Below are 24,150 nucleotides of genomic sequence, written 5' to 3' on the forward strand. Positions count from 1 at the left end.
TCTGAGGCCTAGACTTAAAAAAGTTGTAGTGCCATTGATTTATTTTTTATATGTTTTACTTAAATGGTATATTCCGATTTTGCTCATACGTGCGTATAACTAAAGGTTATTGTTACAGATATTTTGTTTAAATAATTTTATAACGACAAATATTTACACAGAAATATAATATGAAATTTAATTAGTTTAATTATTATTACAAATGAATTAGTTTTTAAGTTAGTTTTTAAATGTCAATTACATTTAAAAGCAATATCATAAAATATCCTTTATATACTATTGTTATTATTGTGACAGATAGTGCTTGCCCGACTGCAAGTGTTCTAATAAGGTCCGGCTATTATATACCTTTGTAACATTAATAACGAAATTATTAATATCACAAATATAAAGTAATGTGATATAAACTTATATTTTTCATATAGTCGATACAAAAATATTTGATAAAATAGATTTGTTTTATTATCTTGATAAAATACATGCGCACGTTTGTAATTATTCTAATTAAGTTATATCAACGTTTAGTTTTTGTGTATCATATAGACAAATAGGTGTTACAGTATTTTTATATTTTAAATTATATATAACAAATATATATATTATATAATAAACATTTTTATGAAATAAACAATACTTGAATTGATAACCGGCCGGAAATATAACTACTGTTAAGTGATTTCACTGCCCATGCATACTTGCATTGCTAATAAGATCGCGACTCCGTTACAGGATTTTAAATATTTGGTAACCTTTTTTCTTAAAAAACCCCTTTTTAAATAAAGATACGATACTTAGAATAGTGTAATAAGAAATATTAAATTTCGATGAATACCAGTTTCTTGTTTTTGTAAGGATATGCAATAAAACGAATTCCATGATTTCCATGGCTGTCTTGTGATTACTTATCTTACGCACGAAAGCTTATCATACGTAGTAATAAAATTGTGTTTCATAGAAACAGCTTCAGGCAGTGCAATGTGCTCCTTTGTAGATAATCTTTATGGAAGCCCTATAGTATTATAACGGTAACAATGTGTGTATTTTTTAATACCAGTATCAGTGAGACGTTTATTTTAACCTTAATGGATACATCCACTGACCCTATGACATAAATAAGACAGTAACGTTTTTGCGCATTTCAAAAATACAATACTATAATATAGTGATAATTAAATTTAAGCAAATCGATTTATCAAAGAATGGGTCTTCGGGAATACAACCCGGCTTCTATCGAAGGTCCTTTCAAAATAATATTTACTGCAAGTCTTGAATGTACTTGACACAAGCTTTCTTAGAAATCTGAAATCTTTAAAGAGTTTACTAATTATACGGTGCCATACATTTGTTTTCGGGTTTTTTTTTGTTAAACTCGTACAAGACAACATTGTATATGTTGCTTACAAATTAAATATATAAATATGTAGATGCGAACTTTATAAAATTCTGCCTGTAAAGGTTACTTTTACTCCGACTTATGCGAGTATGGAAATAAAATCACTTGATTTTTTAAGATTAAAAAGAGTATTAGTTCAATTTCCAAAAGACCTGGAACATATTTTTGCGGTTGAAATCGTGAAATCGTACATACACGTAATTATCACAATATTTTCCTTCACTACCAAAAGCAAAGTCGATTGGTACTTCACCGGGTTACTCGATAAAATATTTATTTATTTAAACTACGTTGCATTACTAATAAAAACAACTAAACATAAATTGTAAAGGATGCAACGGGCGACCTTATCCCTATCAAGCGATCTTTTCCAGGCAACACTAGTATGGAAAAATAACTAAAAGAAATACTACATATAAGTAATAAAGCGTTAAATGTAACACTGAAAAAGAATTCACTTACCAAACTTAATCTAAAATAAAAAATAATCAATATTTCTTTATAAAGCAATTGTTGAAAAATACAATTAATTTGGACAATATATCTCAAAAGATTTTTCTTTGTGTGACAATGTTTCCGGCCACGGGGAGCCAATTATCACTTTACACAACACTAACGACGTATTACCTATTTTTATTTGTACTCGCTTAATTATAAGGTGTTTTCACTTATCGTGCTTAATTTGTAGTTTATATGTTTTATATAAATATTTAAAAAATAGTATATTTTAAATTTTCGTCTTCTCTCAATGTTCGAAATTGAATCCGTGAAAAATACTTCGTTAGGATAGGATTTTTTTTCGATAGATCAAGAAATCGATGTCGAAAAATTTACTACAATTTTATGAAGAAAAATTAATGACATTAAAAAGAAACCAGAGGTACAACACGCCGTGTTCTTGTCTCAGTTTTCTTGTTTTTTGATTATTTGTTTTTTTTAATAGGCAAGTAATGTGATTAGTATTCTAAGCCTGGTATATGCCGTGGACAAAGGCATGCTGGTTTCCACAGGACATTTCCCTTCACCATATGAGCGATTGTTCAACGCGCAGTAATAAAATAATTCAATCGAAGTCTGACCGTAGAACTGACCTTTACTAATTTATCAAAAAATCTAATCATATTAAATGGTTCACTTATTAACAGAAATATTTTCGCAATATTTGAAACATGTCAATGTAATTATTAATATTAGAAGCTTCAAAGGAAGAAATTTCATTTCGAGAAAGAGTTCGTTCATTTTTCACTTTTATAAAAATATTACCGTCTTACACTAATGGCTGTCACAATTTATATTTTCAATCAAGCCTTATTTTATTAATTATGGAAAGTTCAAGTTTCGAGAGAGTGTCGTTATTTTATAATTTACTATGAAACTATAATAAAACTTGAAATAGAACAAATTTTACAATTTTAAAGTATCATCAATCACAACTCTAAGTTCGTCAGTTCGAAGTCCGAGCATCTATTAACACATGACGGTTCATGTAATATCATTGCGAGGAAAGCCGAAGACCGAAATTAAAGTAGCTAAGTGACGAACTGCTGCTAACAATAGCTTTACCAAGATATGAACCAAGGCCTTACAGTTTTATCCAGTAAATCGACTTGGCGACAAAGTGGATACGTATCAATCAGTATAATTACTATTATATTAATGATATATCCTCCAGGTTTCAGTGGTATACCTCATATAAATACTTAAGAAATTATATTTAAAAATTGGTTCCATATTCTCGAAAGTTATTACGGAATTTCACAAATTCCATTGCTTGTTATAGACAGTAATAATTTCTTAGGCCGCGCCGTTACGAGCGATGTATGACTCTGTATTTACAATATGTTAAACGTTATTGTATTTCACGGCCGGTACGTTTTTCATTATGGACCTACGTGTTGTGAATAGAAATGTCTGTACGATATTATAGGCTAATAATTTTATTTTTGGATAAAAATAATAGTTTCTCTTCGTATTGGTTCTGTTATCAAGGATAAAAGAGCAAAAGTAGGCTAAACTTGTAAGATTTGAGAGTCCCGCGATTTCAACTTGCATTCAAATATAGAATAAAACACAGCGCACAGGGGAGCGCATAGATTATGGACATGTTAAATACATACGTATCATTATAATAGTATTGAATTAAATACTAGATAATTTTGGAGATAATACATTAAATAACGGTTTAACTTTATCAATATGAGCAGTGTTGGCCGAGGGGCTTCAGCGTGCGACTCTCATCCCTGAGATCGTAGGTTCGTTCCCCGGCTGTGCACCAATGGATTTTCTTTCTATGTGCGCCTTTAAATTACATTAGCTTGAACGGTGAAGGAAAACATCGTGGAAACCGGCTTGCATTAGACCCAAAAAGTCGACGGCGTGTGTCAGGCACAGAAGGCTGATCACTAGCCTATTCGATTTACAAATTTAAAAATCATGAAACAAAAAACCTTAAAAGGTTGTAGCGCCATTGATTAATTTTTTTAACTTTATAAACAGTATAATTCCCTTTTTAAATACTTTATTTTTACGCATCTTTAATTAGTTTCAATAAAAGCAGACTGGGAAACAACGTTTTACCTGAAAACTAAAATGTAAATGTGGCTAAAAACATTTTACGGTAGACAAACTTTTATCTACAAATGTTCACGCGTCGACAATGAAGCTAACAGCTTTTGTTATATTTACGCAAGTTTTTTTTAATTATCTAAGAGAAATAATTAAGTATTTTATTTACATTGAATATTTTCTTTCTTACTCTACTTGTATCGTTTTAATAATACAAACAGTATTTAGTTCAACAAATTTGGTATCAAGGATATATTGCATTTTAAGTCATCTTTTATATAAGAGAATAGAACAGCTATAAATATATACTACTTGGTCGGAAGTAACATAAAAATATGCGCGTGATTGACATCATGCCGCAGTCAATCGCTTCTTCAATATAAACCAATATACAATTTCTTCTTAGGAGTAGATATATACTTCTTCGGTAGACTTTTTCAATGATACTGTGAGGCATTGGTGACACATACTAGGCTACTATGGATAATATATATGTATATATTTAAACAGTTGTACAGGGGAAAATACTTCGCAAAAAAATTACTTTATGTCTAGTATCAATATTTCATGGTTAGTTGTAATTAATACATAAAATGTTTCTTATTACTCCCCAGATGTTTTTCTTTGTTTTAAATTTTCATCTTCAATGTTAAAAAATAAAATACAAGCGAAATTTTCACGATAATTATCGCAGGCTATCTTTTTAAAGAATGTTATGAAAAAGTTATTGGTATTCGTAGTGTTTACTTTTAGTATTGTTTTATCCCTGGGTTAGGTTAACAATTTGTATCTTATAAAAAATGTGAATTTTGAAATTGATAAATATTACACCATACTCGGTGATACAGTATTGGCAAGAAGGCTTGTCGCCGAATTGACGCAAAAAATACAACGGGCTTTGCCCTATTATAAGAGTTAAGGGACACTTGTTACTTATATTTTCTATGATATTTCGCTTAGTTTTTTTATTGTATAATTTAGGATAGTTTCCAATAGAAACATAACAGATAATATGTTTAGAATGGTTTTTTACAGGGCTGAAGCATATTCTCTTCAAAAACATGAATATACAAAAAATATTAATAAAACATTTTCAATTATTTATTACGAACGTTCAAAGTATAATTCCTAACATAATATGAAGATACCTTATTCATTAACCCTAATATCAGAGAGCGCTTTGTGCTCGTTTTACATCATAACTTTTCTATTTAAAACTTTGTTGAGATTTACATATAAAGCTTGCTACAATTGAATTTGGGATGTTATTATAAGTTAGTCATTTCATCACTATATCATATAGAAAAGTGTAATTAACGTTTTTCAAAATACATACCAAAGGGTATTTAATTTTTTTAAGTACCTTTAAACTATTGTATTCCGAAGTCGGTTTCAATATTAATCACTTATTATATTTAATTGTAGCCACATTATAATATTCTCTACAGTTAAGCTCTTTTTTATTATTTCGAGGACATGCAGCGAATACGAATGAGACTAAGTGCATTTATTCCAACTTTTTAAAAGTTTATAAAGTTGAACAGCGCTTTAAATTTATAATTTCAAATAATTGACTACTATTCTCACTGGAAACTGAAATAAAAAAAAATAGTAGATTAAAACTCTCTGAACATTGTTTAGTATTTACACTTTAATATATACGATGTGTACGTGGGTAACACTGAAAATGTTTAGAACGGGACAGTTACAAACATTGCTAATGAAAACTTTTTTGAATTTCCATTTTAGAACCCTTGGTAATGTAGTATATTGTATTGCATTCATTTGTCAGTTGTTTTTGTGAATTGGCGGCAAATCTAAAAATCTTTTTACACGTGAAAGTGAATGAAATTTTCGGTCAATGGCTTTCGTTGTGGGCTTACTCAACAACAAAGCTATGATAGGCTGCGATTAGCTTCATTTCTTAATGAAGCCTGAATGCCACTAGGCACGAGATGGGGCCTTTACAATTGGTTTTGACGAGTTTAAGCGTGAACGTAGCAATCTCAATGATGATCCGCGTGAGGGACGTCCTTTAACATCGAGTACTGTAGATAACATCTGTACTGTGCGACGCATGATAGAGGAAGATAAGAGAGTGACCTATGAGCAGATACGGGAAGCCTAGGCATTGGTATGAGTCAAGCTCAAAAAATATTGTAATATTTTTTGCAAGCTTTATACCAGACGGATCCCCATACTTTAACCGACTACCAGAAACACCTTCGCATGGACTGTTGAATATTTGACTATGGCAGATGTCAAGATAATGAGTCATTCGCCATACAGTCCTTAATTCCGACTTTCATTTATTCCGAAGAACTAAAGATAAAATTCGAGGTATTCGCTTTATGTGCCCTGAAGATGCGAAAGCGTACGAAAATGCCATAAAAGTGACCCCTAAGGAAGAATGGGCCCACTACTTTTCTCAGTGGTTCCATCGAATGCGACGATGTGTAGAGAGGAACGGAGATTACTTCGAAAAACAATAAAAGTATTGGCAACTTCCTACATTAAGCCGTTTTTCATTTTCTAAACATTTTCAGTGTTACCTAGGTATAATAAAATTCGTGACAACCAGAGCTAGGGTAAAATAATTAAAACAATTAACATATAGTATATTTACATTTTCATTAATTTAAATTTTTAATAAAACAGTCTAAAATCACTTCTTACGATATAATGTTTTAACAAACCCTTCGTCGCCTCTTAGCTTATTAAGAACGATGCAAGGATTAAATTACAATTATATGAAACAGATTTCTTTTTCAAGAACAAGAACAAAAGCCTCTTTGCAAAACCGAATATGGGAAAGCTAAAAGCGTATTTCCAGTTGTGTTTAAAACAGAAACAATTGCAAACGACGTGGAATGAAATGCAATATATCGTGAGAGCACTTAGCTTGTAATGGCGGGTGCAGATTCGGAGTAAATTTCGCACTATCGCAAAACGGCTAGCCACCACTTTTAACGCGCGTTGACAACTTATTAGCAGTTCTATGTTATGTGAAATATAAGAGAAGAAAATCTATTTTAGGTTTTTGTATAATGCTTTTCTATGTCGCATTATGGATGTGACCTAACCAAATTGTTATTTTTTTTAATTCTAAATTTATTATGTTTTAGAATAAATCAAATACTATTTCCAGATTCAGTCGTAATCAGTAGCCATTTACAATTTATAGCATGTTAATTACAATTATCCTATTTATATAGTAAAATATGGATCCAAAAATTTGCTTATTAGTTCTTTATAAATATCGTATATTAAAAATGAATTAATATGTTGTCGCAAACTGCTCTATAATAATATTAAATTTATTGCTATATTTACTTTTATGCTAACTTTTAAAATTATTTTCCATATATATCATTTAATTAAGTAATTTTTATGAGTATTACTGTGACAGAAAAAAGTGTGGTGAAAGGTTTTTATTCTGTTTCGTATATACTTAAACTCAAACTCATAATAACTTTATTCATATAGGTAAACAAGTACACTTATGAATTTCAGAAAAGAAGTATAATTAATTCTAACTTTACATTTAGTACCAGTTCGCAAGTCAACAGCGTAGAGCGGACAAGAACAACTGGCAAGACACTCTCCACCACTCTATTAATCGCTAAGTTTTGAGCCATACAAATTGTTTGAACTGGAACAAATCAATCCTAAAGATTAGGACCATTTAAATATTCGTCAAATATATAAAAAGCTGTATTGATTAGTTTAAGTTTAACGAGAGCTTTGAGAAAGAGTGTGGGAGTGGGAGTGGGAGTTTGTTGAAAAAACGAATACAATTTCCATATAAGGAGTGGTTAAACTTCTGGAGCCTGGTTGGAGCTTAAATTAGTTCTGTTTTAAGTATTATACTATCAGTTGTTTTAAAATCGTTTATATTTTTCTGTACTTACAACAAGGCTTGACCAGATTGTGTCATAATATTTAATTCCTTAAATTTATTCCGTACTGACTCCCTTAGGGATAAGTTGACGATTTCATTATGTAAGTCATGTATTCGTTCGTAATAAAAACTTACACGTACTAGGCACATAAATTGTAGGGACTATAATAATTAACTTGGACAACATTTGTTTGTGGACTGTCGTGTTTGTCATGTGAAGGCTTTAGGGAGCAGTTACAATGTACTAAGACATAATGTTGATTCAGTATATATTACATGAAGTAAAAAACCTAAATACTAAGATATTATTACGGCTATATTTAGTATTGCGATAGCATACGAAATCTAGAGGAGCAAACAGATGATATATTATTTTAAATACTAATAATAATACACACACATATAAAAATAGACAAAATCATTTTAAAGCATACAAAATATTAATGTTCAGTTTAAAATACATTACCTGTGCAAAGCTTCCCGTATTTTAATAAGCATTCAAGTAAAATATTAAACAATTCTAATTAAAATATTATGCTTCAAAATGTAAGGTAATAGTTATATTATATACGACCATACTTTAAAGATAGTCTACAGTCAATACCAAATTTCGTTTCTTACAAAAAAAGCTGTTTCATAATAGTCCTTAGGGGCTAAAGAAATTGAAAAAAATTGTTTATTATTAAATTATCGTGATTATATGATTTAGGCAAATCGTTGTTATGTTTTAAAGTAGATAATAAAATGTAATTGTTGCAGATACAACATGGCATCGTATCGGACATACGTTTTAATTGTTATCATACCACTGGTCCACGCGTTGACGGCGCAAGAAGTTGTGAAGAGGGTGCCTCATGGATTCTTCGGTATGCGAGGCAAGAAATACATGGACGCCCGAGACTCAGAGATGTTTAAACGACGACCGAATTTCTTTGTCGGCGTTAAGGGAAAACGGGGCTTTGAGTATCCAGACTTTTGGCAATACAAAAGGGCACCCATGGGTTTTGTTGGAATGCGAGGAAAAAAGGAGGTCGAATACGACATTGAACATCTAACACAAGACGAAGAAGTGAACGAAGCGATAAACGATTATTTACAAAGACTGCAGATTCAAGATAACGACTCAAGTGAGGTGGACAAGCGTGCCTTTTACGGAGTTCGAGGAAAACGATTCATGCAAAAGAGAGAGAATAGACCTCGTGGCTTTATTGGTGTGCGCGGGAAGAAAGACGTGAAATATGCTGGCCCCAAGGAGATTAAGTTTTTGCTGGACAGCCCTTGGCCGAAGAGAAAGGCTCAGACTGGCTTTTTGGGAATGCGCGGCAAGAAATGGCTTAATGACGGTATGTATATGTAATATTTAATAACCTGAAAGCGATAATTAACGATAACGAACGATTTTAACTATAGATGAATTTTGTTAATTCTCAAGATTAATATCATACGTCTGTCTCCATTAGATTCAGTATATAATCTATACTAATATCATAAAGAGGAAGGCTACGAAACTACTGGACCGATTTAAACCATTCGCCATTTTCTAATGGTGTATAATATTAAAAAAAAAATTGCAATACAATTTTATTTACCCAGAAAAACTTTGGGCTTTAGCGCGCTTTAACCGAATTAATGCGGGTGTAATCGCAGAACATAGCTAGTCTAATAAAACTTATTAACATTTTCTACGTTGCCTGAAATATTGTATTGTTACAGACTCCCAAGGCGAGCTGGTACCGAACTAAGTTAATGGACTAGAAATATTATCACATATCCTACTTTTAAGCTACGCTCTTGCCAATTATTATAATAGGCTTATTTTAGCGTTGACAAATTGGACTTCTAGTGTACAATGTACTTTATTTCTTACTTATTTATAAGAAAAATATTGAATTGTTAATTAACATCAATGACTTGTATTTTACTAGAAAATAATGGCGCTCTCTTTACAGATAATTCTCTACAAAATGTTGTAGAAAACCATTTGTAAACTTGATTGCAAATTTTAATACTACATAAGATTTTTAGTACTTATATAAAAAATTTCGACTATTGTAAAAAAAATGTAGTTATTTTGTAGAAATTATGCTTTCCTGATAAAATAAATTCCTTTCAATACTAAATGTATTACTACGTTATGATTTGTCAGTGTAAAGGTATTTTTCTCATATTTTCTCGCGTATATGTTACATTATGTTATGGATACATTTTGCAAAGGCTGGCAAAATGGTAATTGTAATCACTTGAAATAAATGCAGTTGTCAATTTCAATATTGTTTCATTTATGGTCAATATCAAGAGTAGAGGGCCCGAAATATTAGTTCTACCATGAGTCAAACAGAGAATTAACCGCAAACGTGAAATAGGTTTAAGTTAAAAAATTGTAAGAAGAATGTTTTTCTATTTTTAATAAATAGTGCGCTCAATACTAAAATATTCAACATATATATTTGTTGTTCCCTACGCTATCGTTACTTTGTCACGATTTGTTGCGCTGTATAATATGCTCTTGCGCCGTGCGCTTATACCTATAATTGAATTCACGCTTATAAACGCAAAACTTTACTCAAACGTTTAAAATGAAAAAAAAAATACCCTACATATGGAAACGTACAAATAACCTATCTACGGGAAAATAGCAAATTTAATTAACACCTTAACAGATTCGTTAGTTAAATATCAAATACAATATTAAAAACATTGATCAACCTATAAAAGATAAATACTGTTTTGAATGTTTCTTCTTTTATTTTATATTAACCTACTTGTACAAACATAAAGTCAACTTTAAAGACATGTCAACACTTGGCACGAGCTTCAAAATCAGATTCCTTTCGCACTTTGTACCTAAAATCAATTATCACACTTTCTTTATATCTAATTTAAATAATTTAGTTATTAATTTTTAATTCTAGTAGCTTGTTTTTAAGTAATAGAAAATTAATGTAATGAAAATCGACGCTTCGGTGGAAGGAGAACTTGTGACCAATATGTTTCACCATCACAAATTTCTGCATTTAAAAAAAAACGCACTATCTCCTCAGCCAATAATTACAAACCATAATGCTGTCTATGGATATCTTTTCAATGAACAGATAACTAAGAATAGCAAAATAAAACGCTTGAAGTTTTTAAATCTTTTTTATTAAATCTTTTCTTCTTATAAATCCATCGATTGCTAACATAATATAGATGAACATGTACAGAAGCCGTGTCTTGCGTGATAAATACATTATTCCGACAACCTTCGTTGCCCCTATGTCAAACCGCCATTTTGATTTATTTCGTTTAAAATAAGGAGTTCATTACAAAACGCCTCATCATTCACTTTATGCATTTGCTGGGGTCCCCTTCATAAAATAATCATATAATTACTTGTAAATTTTATTCGCTATTTGACATCTGTCATTGACGTGAAATTAATTCCTTTTAGCTATCATTTCTGTAGATCATTACTGTTCCTTATTGCCTTTAAAATAATATAAACAAAATGGCGGTTTGACATATAGCATAACACAGAACGTCGCTAATAAAAATGATAAGGCCATTTTTTGTATACTACATGATTATTTAGGGAAACAGTAAAAATGGACGCTTAGCAAATTTTATAAGCAGACTGTCTATGATACATTAATATTTCATAGATAATGCCATAACTTGGAAAATTCGAAACTTAACACATCATAGACAAAATGAAAACCGAAATTACACATAGAGTGTAGATTATGTTGGTTAATAGTTATTACAATTTATTACTACTAATACATAATATTTCAAAAGTATCCAAGTTTTTGGGCGTTTATTTTGCCACCTGTCAAATTGTCTCGTGACAAATTAGATATAAAGCGCAAATTAGTCTTAAAAAGGGAATATTGGATGAAACAAAAGAATTGATTAAATTTCATAGAACGCTAACTACTTATTATACAAAATTGTTTATGCAATTACTTAATAGTTAACAAATCAGCGTTTCGCATCTCATTAATCCGCCTTTCAAATTTCTTAAATTCTCAACTACCTATGTTTAGCCGTTTTAGCATTCAATAAAGTACATTTGAACTGTCGTAATATTTAGGAATCAAACCGGGGAAGTAAGACATTTGAAAGGTGAGATAGCTCAATAAATTTAAAATTCTAAAAACATTTAGGAAAAATACCTAAGTGTAATCCCAATATAGGTGCAATTTCACGCAAACAAAATGGAGCCTTAAAAGTACGTCTATCTCGCTCGCACTTAAACATCGGGTTATTGCCATCCTTCTCGCGTAGACAGCGTCATTAGTAACAGAATAGAAATTGAATATTTCAAACCGACTAAGCAGCATCTACCGAACCAAATTTGATTATTACTTTAATAAAAAAATCACAATAAATAAAAACTTATAATTATTGTATACGCTGTAAGCACAGCTGTTCTATACACAACCTATCCGAATAAATCCAAAATGTATGATGATATTACCATAAAACTCCTAAAGACCTATGTCCCGATATGAAAATACTTTTAAAATTTTCTAAACGAGGAACGTCAAGCTGTGATTATTCGCTTAGCAATAGCAATGTTTCAAATCTTGGATTTCCATAAATGCAATAATTACATTGAATATTACAAAGAGGCGCAAATTTGCCGCTAGCCATTCCGTCGACGTATACATATCGGCTAGAATTAAATTTCATTTCACACAGCACCAAAAACAAAGGCACCGTAAAACAAGGACAACACCGACAACACAATTCATGAATCGAAACAAAGAGAATTTCTTCTTAAATTATCAAAATCTGCTCCGCAAATCGATAACCTCCGAACATTTGCTCCGACGTCGGCCAACGCTGACCAAAGCTAGCCAATACGCATACGCGACCGACCCGATCCCTTTAGATCGCGTTTTGCAATGTCAACGGGTGGCCGATTCCGTGCCCGTTGTGCGTCGTGAACTCCTCCTGGTTGTGTTCGGACATCCGCTCCGAGTGGAGGAAGTTAGCGGATATATGGCCCACGCTTGTCACGTTGCCATTGTTTGTCTCGACGTTGGCGTTGTCCATTTTGCTGGAATGCTCGCCGGAGGACTCCTGACTCTGAAATTATTAAATGTAATTTTCAAACATATATATTATTGATGCTGATATTTCATTATTTCTTCTAAGATGAAATCTCTTAGTTCATGAATACTGTCTTGTTTCATAACTTAACTCAATTTGTTAGAAAGAGACGATTTGGACCGATATGGATTAATGAGTATTTTTAGGTGTTTAGCGTAAATGTTTTAACGATTTTTGTATGATTCTCGGATATTTTTTTAAACAATACATATAACAAGAAAATATAAAAAAAAACAATGTTTTTTTTTATTAGTAGGTATGTTTGCCAGTTTGCCGAAACTATTCTCAGTCATTTTGGAGAGCATAACGTCGGCATAAACATAAACGGTACAGCTGAACCACCTAAGATTCACAGACGATTTAGTGCTCACTTCATATAACGCAAAGACGCTTCAGAATATGCTCGATCAGCTGACAGAAGCTGAAGAAGGTAGTTGGGCTTTCTATTAACAAATCTAAAACGAAAATAATGACGAATAGAGAAATTATTACCATACAAATAGGCGGAGATGCTATCGAATATGTAGATTACTATGTATATTTAGGGCAAATAATATCATTTAATGACCAAACAGGTCTTGAGATAGAAAGAAGAGTGTCTTGCGCCTGAAGATATTTGGGTCCCGTAAGGAAGTAAAGTAAAAGTAAAAACTAGTAGTAGCTAAGAAAAAGGTGTTATATGTTCCGTTTTGGAGGTATGACATAAATTAGGATTATCGTTGTGGTGTCAAATGCATGAAAATAATTATTATAGTGAACATTTACTCACAAGTTTGTTATCGGTGCGAGCGAGAGGGGCGAGGGGTGCGATATTCCCGTTGTGAGGCTGCCAGCTCTCCGACTTACCTTCCGGCTGGAATTTCAAAGAAAAAAAATGACATTTTTAACTGTTTAAAATTTGATAAAGATTTGTGATAGATTTCCTTACTAGCCAACAATTTAAGTCATCAGAAAAAAATCACCTGTCTAAGTTTTTACACTGACTAAATATAACAAAACAAAGAGAATTTTAGAATGGTATAATACCTTAAAACTAAAAAAGTTAAAGTTAAATCGAATTGTTGGGTTAATAAACATAGTGTCAAAACATTATAGAACTCTAAGACTGTTAATGAACATTACCTTAGTTTAACCTATTTATTAGTATTGTAAACACTTAAGTCAATATAATATTTTTTATTAGCCATAATTATTGTAAAGGGTAGATTCAACTCACGTAAAGTCGCAATCTCTTCTGTGAACTTATAGGAAAAAAGAATTAAGATAATTACCTGACTAGTAGCGAGCGACAATAAATCTTCAGTTTGTACATTTCCATTATCTGTTACTTCCTTTGCGCTATCCTTAGCTAATTCATTTAAACTGTCTACCACGTTTGGTAAATTTACAATTTCGGAAACTTTTGAATCCGATATATTTAGATCCGATATCGGTTCCGCTACATTGATTAATTCAGAAATTATGGGAACTCCCACTTTTATTGTATCAGGTTCTGACATGTTAACACTTTCTGTAACTGTTGTTACATTTACACTTTCTGTAGCATTTGTTGTTACATTTACACTTTCTGTAGCATTTGTTGTTACATTTACACTTTCTGTAGCATTTGTTGTTACATTTACACTTTCTGTAGCATTCGTTGTTACATTAACAGTTTCCGTAACTGTCGTTACATTAACACTATCCAATGGTTTGTCTTGTACGGATTTAGAATCTGTTGTATCTTGAGCCACTTGTTCTATCTTTGGGACTGGCGGTTGTGCAGAAATCTGATTTTGTGTTTCAGCGCTTTGGTTAACTGGCGCTTTATTTTGTTCTTGTTTCTTTTTATCTTCTTCCGCTTGCTGCAAATTTTAAGCAATTTATTAGGGTGAGATTTAGAGTCGAGACTTAGGTCGGTACGTGACTCCCGTACGTTAAAAAAAATAAGATCAATAATAAAATTAAAAGCTATATTATCAATTATAGTAACTAGACCCTTTTGTAATGTCTTTACGTTATTAGGTTTATTTTTTATATAATAATAATAATCAATCATTTGTTGCTGTAATTATTTATACTAGTACTTAAAAATGTCAAGTACTAATAAATTAACATTAAAAAATAAACACTAATAATTAATCGGTGTACCGGTTTTTTTTATTTTTATATAGCAAATGGGCAGAGACGCATCTGATTTAAAGTAAAGCAGCCGCCCATGGACACGGTCACTATCAGAATGCTCGCAAGTGCGTTGCCGTCTTAAAAATTGTTACGCTCACTTTGAAGGACAAAGTATTATTAAATGTCCTTTCAAAACTAACCTTCTTAAGCCTAGTTCTCGCCATAATAGCTTCAACTCTCTGTTTACGTGCAAGCCTTTCTTTCTCCTCTCTTTCAAGTTCTTCTTTACGGCTTTTTTCCGCCTCTTCTGCTGCGCGTTTCTTTTCTTCTTCTTCGCGAAGCCTAGCCTGTTTCTCTACCTCCTCGCGAACCTTTCGTTCGGCTTCATCACGTTCTAGTTGCTGTTGCGCCTGAAAATGAAACATCACTTAAGAATGATACTAGAACGAATAAATAAAGTACTATTTTGCCTTTTGTTCATAATTAGACTGAAGTTTCAATTTGTTAAAAAAAATAATGCGCTTAAAACAAAACCAGTGTGCAGAGTTTGAGCAGTGTTGGCCTAGTGGCTTCAGCGTGCTTCATCCCTGAAGTCGTAGGTTCGATGCCCGGCTGTGCACCAATGGATTTTCTTTCAATGTGCGCATTTAACATTCAGCAAGAGAAGAAATGTCATTAGACCCAAAGAGTGTCAGGCGCAGAAGGCCGGCCTCTTACGAAATCGTTTTTACTAATACATGTAAGCTGACCTCTATAGCCTTCTTAAGTTTCTCTTCCTCCATTCTTCTCTGCAGCGCAGCCAGTTCTCTAGCTTCCTCTTCTTCGCGACGTTGTCTCTCTTCCTCTTGACGTTGCCGCTCTTCTTCTTCTTCGGCTTCACGTTGCAGTCTGTCAAACGTAAATTAACGTAAACGTAATATTTTCTTGTTGTTTAATTGTATGGATTAATCATTAAGTATTTCAAGTTTATTTGTATTGTCAGATTTTTTATTTAAAATAATAAGGTTTACACACAATTTTATTTAAGAGTCCAAAAAAATACTTTTGTTAATAGGAATCTTCACATACACTTTTTATTACGCGGTCTGTACTGAGACAGTCATTATATCGATTTATTGAATGGTGTTGGTCAGTTTAAAAATTATGCATAATATCTGAAGTTTTTTTTTAATTTTACTAATAATACACATAATATATTTGAAAATGGAGCAAACAGTTGCCATGTCCAAAGTCCAAATTCAAAGGCTACCAACATACCTGATCCTTTCCAACTCCGCTTGCCGTTCAAGCTCTTCCCTAGCACGCCTTCGTCTCTCTGCGAGAGCGGCTTTGGCCTCTCCCTCGGTCGTTATACGACGAGATATCATTGACGCTGAAACGATATATCTAATATAGTAATATAGGAAATTGCAATTATTCTATAGAATTCTAGAAAGCCTCAAATATTGTTACTTGGTCATATATTCGATTCCCAGTAATCGAACTCAACCTAAGTCATGTAGATAAATAGTTTCAAATAGGAGTTTAAGGGAAAAATAATTTTGACTATCAGTTATATATTGTATGCCAGGGAATGATCCGATTACCAGGAAATTTTCTAATCCAGTCAATAGACCGTTTTTTATTGTTGATTTAATTAATAATTGAGATTTCTTCAATCACATTTACGAATCATAATTTATTTTGATTAGATCTGTTTTGTTATAATATTGATTCATAATTAAGAATCATTACTTAACAAAAGTACGAATAATGTTACGACCAATCTGAGCCGAGGAAATAATAATCTTTATTTCTTCTCTCACATATACATACATGATTAAACTAAGATGATAACATTTGGAAGTGTATGTGAGAGACTGGTCTTTGTAACAGGAGACCTGAGTGACAGATAGCCAGCCTCTCCACCACCGGACCGGAACATGTACAATCAGGTCATTGTCATAAGATACAATAGAAGAAAATAAGCAAGTGCTAAAGGAAAAAAAATGGAAACGGAGTCGTAAAAATAAATTTGGTCTGTGTTTGTGTGCGCATGTGTGTGTGGGTGCGCGTGCGTGTGTGTGTATGTGTGGGCGAGTGGGTGTGTTACAGAGTAACAGTTATTAAATCTTCTGTTTCATCATAACTCAACGTCTTCAGCCAATTAGTAACCACTTTTTTACATTCATATTTCGATAGTGGGTAAATGTTAATTTTTTCATTTAATTTATTATACAGGTAACAGCCTAGGAAACCAAAGAAATTTGCGAGAAAGAAGTTGTCCATCGTGTAATACGACAGCAAACTTTATGTTTAATCCGCTTGTTTATATTTAATTCGAGGTCATAACTAGTTTTATAATGTTGTTTTAAAACTGTGTTGACGAATTGTTAACACATCGGCTAGGGCATAAAGCTCTTTAGTGGGAAAAAGAAACTAAGGAATGACTTACTTTTAACACTGCTCGTTGGGCTCTTTCAAGTTTTAGTAGATTGGTTTTGAAAGTACCTCCCCACACAGTGATACAATAGCTTAAAATTGACTGACATAAAGCCTGATATATTACTTTAACAATTCTATTGTCTGCTATAAGTCTTCAAGTTTTAAAGATGTAAATGAGTTTACGAGTTCTGCATGAGCGAAGATCCACGTGAGAATTAAAACTCAAGTTACTATAGATAACTACACCCAAATACTTAACACTATAGGCAATGGAAATGCTTTTGCAATGGCAGAGTTGATTTGAAGAGCAAGTATGGGCTGTGATAGAAAAATAATCATGAATGTGTGAGGGAATGTTTCTAATAGAAAAGGGCATAAATTTTGTTTTATCAACATTAAGCGTAAGGCCGTTGCCTCTCAACCATTCATTAACAAGGCCAAAACCAAACTGAGCAGAATTATACACCTCATTCCAATTATTGCCAGAGAAGACAAGGGCAGTGTCATCTGCAAAAGATATTATCTTATCATTTGGCAACTGGAGGTTACATAACTCATTAATGAATGTTAGAAACAACGTTGGGCCAAGTACGCTTCCCTGGGGGACACCGTAAGTTATTGGCAAGTCATTACTTACAAAGTCACAGACCTTAACCCTTTGAAATTTATTTTTATGGTAACTTTGGAAAAGACCCAATTGAGAACCACGGATACACAAAGATTCAAGTTTGTTTAAGAGAAGTGGGGCAGACACTGTGTCTAATGCCTTAGCAAGGTCCAAAAATATTGCTATAACTTTTTGCTTTCGGTCAAGTTGGCTACAAAGTGATCAGTAAGTTCGTGAACGGCGTCGTTTGTAGAACTACCCATACGGAAACCAAATTGCGAACTAGAAATGAGATTCTTGGTCTCAAGATAGTTAACAAGGCGTTTGTTTATAAGTTTCTCAATTACTTTTGCAATCGTGGGTAGTTTAGATATTGGTCTATAATTATTGACACATCCTCTGTCACCACCCTTGAAAATCGGAACAATATCAGCCAGCTTAAGCTGATCCGGAAAAACGCCTGTGGAAAAAATCAAATTTACAATGAATGTCAATGGTGGGACTATTATTTGATGATACCGTTTTAATATAGCACCTGAAATATTATGCCGTCCAGTACATTTATCTTTTTTTAAGTTGAGAATACAGTTACGAACTTCATTTTCATCGGTACTATCCAAAACTAAGCATGATAGTGGATTGGCCATTGAGGATATACAACCCCTACCAGAGGAATATGCCTTTTCAGCCAGGTCTTTACCAATAGAAACAAAGAATTCATTAATAAAATTGACCGATTCAGAGGGGTTATCAGGAGAAATAAGTTGCTTAGCAGGTCTGCTGAGTTTTGATGTATGCGTTAATTTCCTAATAGTGTCCCAGAGTGCTTTATTATTTGTGTTTGCCGCCGCTTTTAACTCTTATTCCCTTTTAAGTTTCTTAAGGAGCCAGTTGCAAAAATGTCTGTACCTTTTGTAGGTTATTTTCTTAATTTCATTGTTCAGGTCTTTTTTATATCTTTTATGAAGTTTATCTCGATTTCGTACACATCTTAGAAGACCAGAAGTCATCCAAGGCTTCTTTAGCCTCTTGCGATTAGGTACGGTGTGATTTTGAGTATTAGATTTTATTTTAGCATTAATCTCCGAGATAAGAAAAGAAGTAGCAACATTTGCATCTGTAACCCGATAGATCGGTTCAAAGCAAAGGTTTTTCATATCATTATCTAGGCCTACATAATCAATTTTACTATGGATGAAGTCTTTATTTTGTTTGTGAGATTGCTGGTCTTCTAGTATGAGAACTACGCTGTCATGATCAGTTACAGATGATTCAACTACATAACAAGCGGAAGAAAAAGTACTTTTCATAAAAGCGTGATCAAGGCACGTCTTGTTGTGAGTGGATATTGTATGTGCGGGTAACAGACCATGAGAAGCTAGTAGATTTAAGTAAAATTGAGAATTCACATTCTTAGTGTTTGGCATAATATCGATATTGATATCACCAATAATTATGACTGAAGATAATTTTAGATTGGTAAGAATTTCGTTTAGCGACTCTATAAATTGGGAGACGTCTTTATACCCTGGCGGTCTGTAAATGGCAATAACGGCAGTATTGTCATTTATTTTTATTACAAGAAAATTGGACTCGAGTACTTTTGGTTCAGATATTTTTATGTTTAGGCAATTTTTGAAGTAAACTACAACGCCTTCATTTTGAGTCAGGTTGTGTTCGGTAAGGGCATGATAATATCCGTCAATACGGGGAATAATATTTGTGTGGCGTAGCCAGCACTCAGTGAGCACAATAAGGTCCCATTCAGTTTTAGATCTATCTAATAGTGTTAATAAGTCTGGGAAGTTCCTATTTATACTTCGAATATTTTGGTGAATCATTTTTAAACAATTTTCAGGATGTTTAATTAAGGTCTGTAAGTCTTCTACTTCACAATTAGAGGAATAAGCTACGGTAAAGTTGTCAAGATCTTTTAATATTTCATTTGTTTGATCAAATTTTCGTAGGTACGAATATAAACAAGGATGTCTTCAGTGTTAAGGATTTTTGGTGCAGGTTTTGTAGCGTTGCATTGGCTGTTGAGCTATCCTTTTTCATAAATTTATGGAGTAATAAGTTATAACCAATATTGTGTTTATAAATGTGTCCAAGTGTAAACTTAAATAAGTGTTTTTGAAATGTAAGTGTATGTAAACGTTGAGTAAATGAAGTGAGTGTGTAAATTATAACAATAATTTGTATTAGTATTAAAAAGAAACATCTTAGAACTCTTACCATATAAATTAAGTTAAACAAAAATAAACCAGAATTAATAAAATAATAAACTGAATAAATACAATAATACTGAAAAATAAATTCTAAAAAAGACAGTCATATGATTTGTTTTACAAGATCATCAAGACATTTTTCGGAATCTATTATAACAGGCTTACCAGCTGCGTCCATGCGCAGGAAAACTCTGCCGTTAGAATACCAACAAGCATACTTAAATTTTTTGGCACTTTGTCGTGTTTCATACATGAGTTTCCTTTGGGCTGGCGGAAGGTGCTCATCAATGTATATCAGTGATTTTGCTCCTGGGAGCCCAAGTGTTTGAGTGTTTAACTTTTCAGGTATTAAATGACCTCACTGAGGCGCCATCTTCCCTTTGGATAGTGCGTTCAGTAGTAGTTCTAATTGAATATTTAGTAGAACATTGTGATGAGACGGACCGAGTTGTGGTTGAGTAGATTGTGATTAAAAGTGAGATCGGTGCCTTAAAGCCGCTGCCCGTTATAATTTTTAGCTAAAAGTGTTATTTGTAATGTTACCAGGAATTAATCTTAATTAAATCCTGTACTAAAATTATTCCAATCTTATGTGCTTGGACTTTACCCACATAACGCTCACTAAACCCGCAAATGACGATATATATATATATATATATATATATATATATATATATATATATATATATATATATATATCAATAGAGATGATATATATTTCCGACATATATTTAATATATAATAAATAAATTAGTTTCAATGGGTGTTATTTAAACCGAAACGTTTCCTTTCGTAGATATCTTAATTCGTCATGGCAATTATTAAACTTTAAAAACTACAAAAAAACATTATAAATAGTATATATCTCTATAATACCTGTCATTTCGTTCTCGTCGTTCTTTTCAACGGAAGATTCCTTCTTCGGCTCAATTTTCTGTTCTTTCGGCACAATCTTCTGCGTATCTTCTGTTTCCACTGGTTTTTGCACTTCTATCTTGACTTCTGTTGTCTGTTCTACGTTCCGTACATTCTTTTCTATATTTGTTTCTATATTTTCTTTATTATCGATTATCTGTAATGTCATTAAACATAACTCAATTTTTATTTGGTAAACAAATTTAATTCAAGTTTTAAAAGAAAAAATATCCGGTAATACATAGTTTATAGAATTATTTGTAAAAAGTACCTATGCTTTGTTTATATTCAATTTTTTTACATATTACATCTTACAGCGGTACATAGCATAGATTATATATTTATAGAAAATAACATGGAAACTGCATAAATATTTATATAAAATTACTTTATAAAATAATATCAAAATAGTATTTATTAATAATAACAAGAAGTCAAGTCATTGACATGCATTTTCGAGGATTTTTGCAAAAAAATAATACATTCATGAACTATAATTTCTGAGAGCTTTTCTTACTGGTGCTGATAAGAGAAAGGGGGAGTGGGGATAAATTTCAGTAAATCTGCTTACGTATTACTAGAATAACATTTCGATATAATTTTATTTGATATTCTGCAATAATATTTTAACTCACGTGTTTCGGCTCGTCGTACACCTGCAATGCCTCTAGTTTCTGAGTCACCTTTTGGGGGTCCACTGGTCGCTCTGACGTTATCGACTGGAATGAGAATAAAAGTAAAAATAATTTAATGTAAATACATATGCAGATATGTGTAAACACTTATATCTCAAAAACGAACGAAGCGATGATGAGACTTGAACTGTTCCCTGCGTTGGAATATACAAATTTAATAAATCATTTAGTTATTAAGTTTAACCTAAATATCACTATGCAAAAATATTATAAAATCCACTTGAAAAACAATTTGACGTTTGAGTGATAAAAACAAAAGCCGATAGCTCAACACTAGGCTTGGCTTCAAGATTTATTGTTCTCTTTTGTGGCCTGCCTCCAGTGACACACACCCTCACAATATATTCCTTTGCCGTACGAGCGAGTGACAAATGAGCACATAGAAAGAGTACATGGTTGCAGATCCGGGGTTAGAACCTACGACCTCAGGGATCAGAGTCGCACGTTGAGTCAACAAGGCCTACTTTTTTTATATTATGGCAACAGGTTCAACTTTATGCCAGTTTCAAGTAAAATGTTGGGAAACTACACGCACATAATCAAAACGCAAATAAGACATCAAAAGAAAACAAAGGTATAAGCTTGTTAAAAATAAAATATATACATAATCTTAATATTATTATTGATTGTGAAAGAAGATAATACATTATAGTACAATAAAGGATAAAGCAAAAGGCAGGAGATTTTAGTCGAATACGGAACATGTAGTAATTGTGAGGAATACAGAAAGTTAGTGCGGTCATATTACAAGGATATTCTGTGCGGAACAAGAAAATAATATTAGGCCTACTTTAATATAGTCAAAACATTTTTAGTTATATGATATGATACCTTAGACATTTCCTTGTCGACACTGGTCTCTTTGGTGTATGCGGGCGACGGAGACAATGGACGACCCGGAGACGCCGACTGGGATTTACCGCGACTCTGGAATTACCAGACATATGAAATATAATTGTTTTCCCAACAATACTATCCAAATTAATGAAATAATATATGTTCAATTAGCTTCTAAGTAATTATATATTTTTTGTACCCAATTTCTAGTTACAGTAAAACCCGTTTATGACGATTCCTCAGGGACCCTACCAAAAACGCGTCTTAAGCGAGAAAGCGTATTATGCGGGATGGGGAAAATAATACGTACTACATATTATTATGTTATTATTTTGGTTTGACAGAAATATTGTGATGCATTAGCAATTAAAAGATTTTCAATATAATTCAACTTTTGCAGTGCGTCTTCGATTTGATCCAAAGAAGCTACATAGCGTCTTAAATGATTATCAGCTGATAATGCCTGAGCGTTTGACAAAAACGGAGTTGACTCATCTTCGTCTTCATCATTATCAGTTAGGGCCTCATTTGTGTCTTATACACATTCTCATTAAGATCTTCAATTGATTGAATTTCGTACGGTGCTATATTGTCATCAATGGAAGAATAACCAGGAAAACCCTGCAGTATCTCGGGTTCTTATTTCAACACGACGTGAGGGTTCGGGCGTTTTAAGCGGGATGACGAATCGTATTAAGCATTAAGAAATGTATAAAAATATGTCTCAAGTTGCAGGGACTGGCGTAAAGTTGCGTATTATGCGTGAAACCGTATTAAGCGTGATTGTCTTAAACGGGTTCTACTGTATTTTAAATATTGAAATTTCTGTTAAATTGTATAGTATTTGTTCTGTATAAGATATAAAATATACATATCATACACATTAAGAAAGTATACAATAATCAGATATAAATATCAAAGAAAAAGAAAATTGAAGATTCCCAAAAAATATTTCGTGTAGTTCGTTAAAAAAACCGTTTGTTAATAATATCACTATGGCGCAGTAAAATCGACGGAGCCTTATGCCGCACGCTCACGAATAGATTTAATTATAAATTAATTTGACCACGAAACAAAAATTAAAATCCAGGTCACTATAACAGTTTAGTACTAAAAACCTACCTTATCTTGATCTTTGGCTGACTTTGGCTTCCTGTGCATTGGCGGTTTACCCTCGCCGGGTCCTAGCGGAGTCACTGAAATACAAAGTCATACATGTAAACTTCTGCATATTTTATTTTCATTAAAACTAGCCATAACAGAAAAAAAAGGAATATTTTTTTACATAAGCAAGCTTAAAATTTTCTAATATAATAAAAATGGGCCTTATTAACTCAAACTCAAAAAAACTTTATTCATATAGGTAGACCAGTACACTTATGAAG

At 32.4% G+C, this 24,150-nt stretch overlaps 2 protein-coding genes across 9 annotated transcripts in view; one reads left to right on the forward strand and one right to left on the reverse strand.

The window, feature by feature from the left end:
* LOC123714949 (tachykinins) overlaps positions 1–10,127 on the forward strand; it is a 41,762-nt gene extending 31,635 nt beyond the window's left edge. For both annotated transcript variants that reach the window (XM_045669653.1, XM_045669661.1), the window contains exons 2-3: positions 8,619–9,202; positions 9,573–10,127. In XM_045669653.1, the coding sequence (XP_045525609.1) occupies positions 8,626–9,202; positions 9,573–9,601 (606 nt within the window). In that variant the 5' untranslated portion in view covers positions 8,619–8,625 and the 3' untranslated portion in view covers positions 9,602–10,127. The remainder of the gene's footprint in view (positions 1–8,618; positions 9,203–9,572) is intronic.
* Positions 10,128–10,983: 856 nt separating this feature from the next.
* Positions 10,984–24,150, reverse strand: part of LOC123714919 (stress response protein NST1-like) — a 44,014-nt gene continuing 30,847 nt past the window's right edge. For all 7 annotated transcript variants that reach the window (XM_045669605.1, XM_045669625.1, XM_045669615.1 and 4 more), the window contains 10 exons: positions 23,888–23,961; positions 22,760–22,855; positions 21,869–21,952; positions 21,195–21,390; positions 16,317–16,431; positions 15,809–15,947; positions 15,260–15,469; positions 14,228–14,800; positions 13,726–13,809; positions 10,984–12,932 (listed from right to left, as the gene is read on the reverse strand). In XM_045669605.1, the coding sequence (XP_045525561.1) occupies positions 12,732–12,932; positions 13,726–13,809; positions 14,228–14,800; positions 15,260–15,469; positions 15,809–15,947; positions 16,317–16,431; positions 21,195–21,390; positions 21,869–21,952; positions 22,760–22,855; positions 23,888–23,961 (1,772 nt within the window). In that variant the 3' untranslated portion in view covers positions 10,984–12,731. The remainder of the gene's footprint in view (positions 12,933–13,725; positions 13,810–14,227; positions 14,801–15,259; positions 15,470–15,808; positions 15,948–16,316; positions 16,432–21,194; positions 21,391–21,868; positions 21,953–22,759; positions 22,856–23,887; positions 23,962–24,150) is intronic.

This window comes from Pieris brassicae, chromosome 1 (genome assembly GCF_905147105.1).
Source record: "Pieris brassicae chromosome 1, ilPieBrab1.1, whole genome shotgun sequence".
In the NCBI taxonomy this organism is placed as follows: Eukaryota; Metazoa; Arthropoda; class Insecta; order Lepidoptera; family Pieridae; genus Pieris; species Pieris brassicae.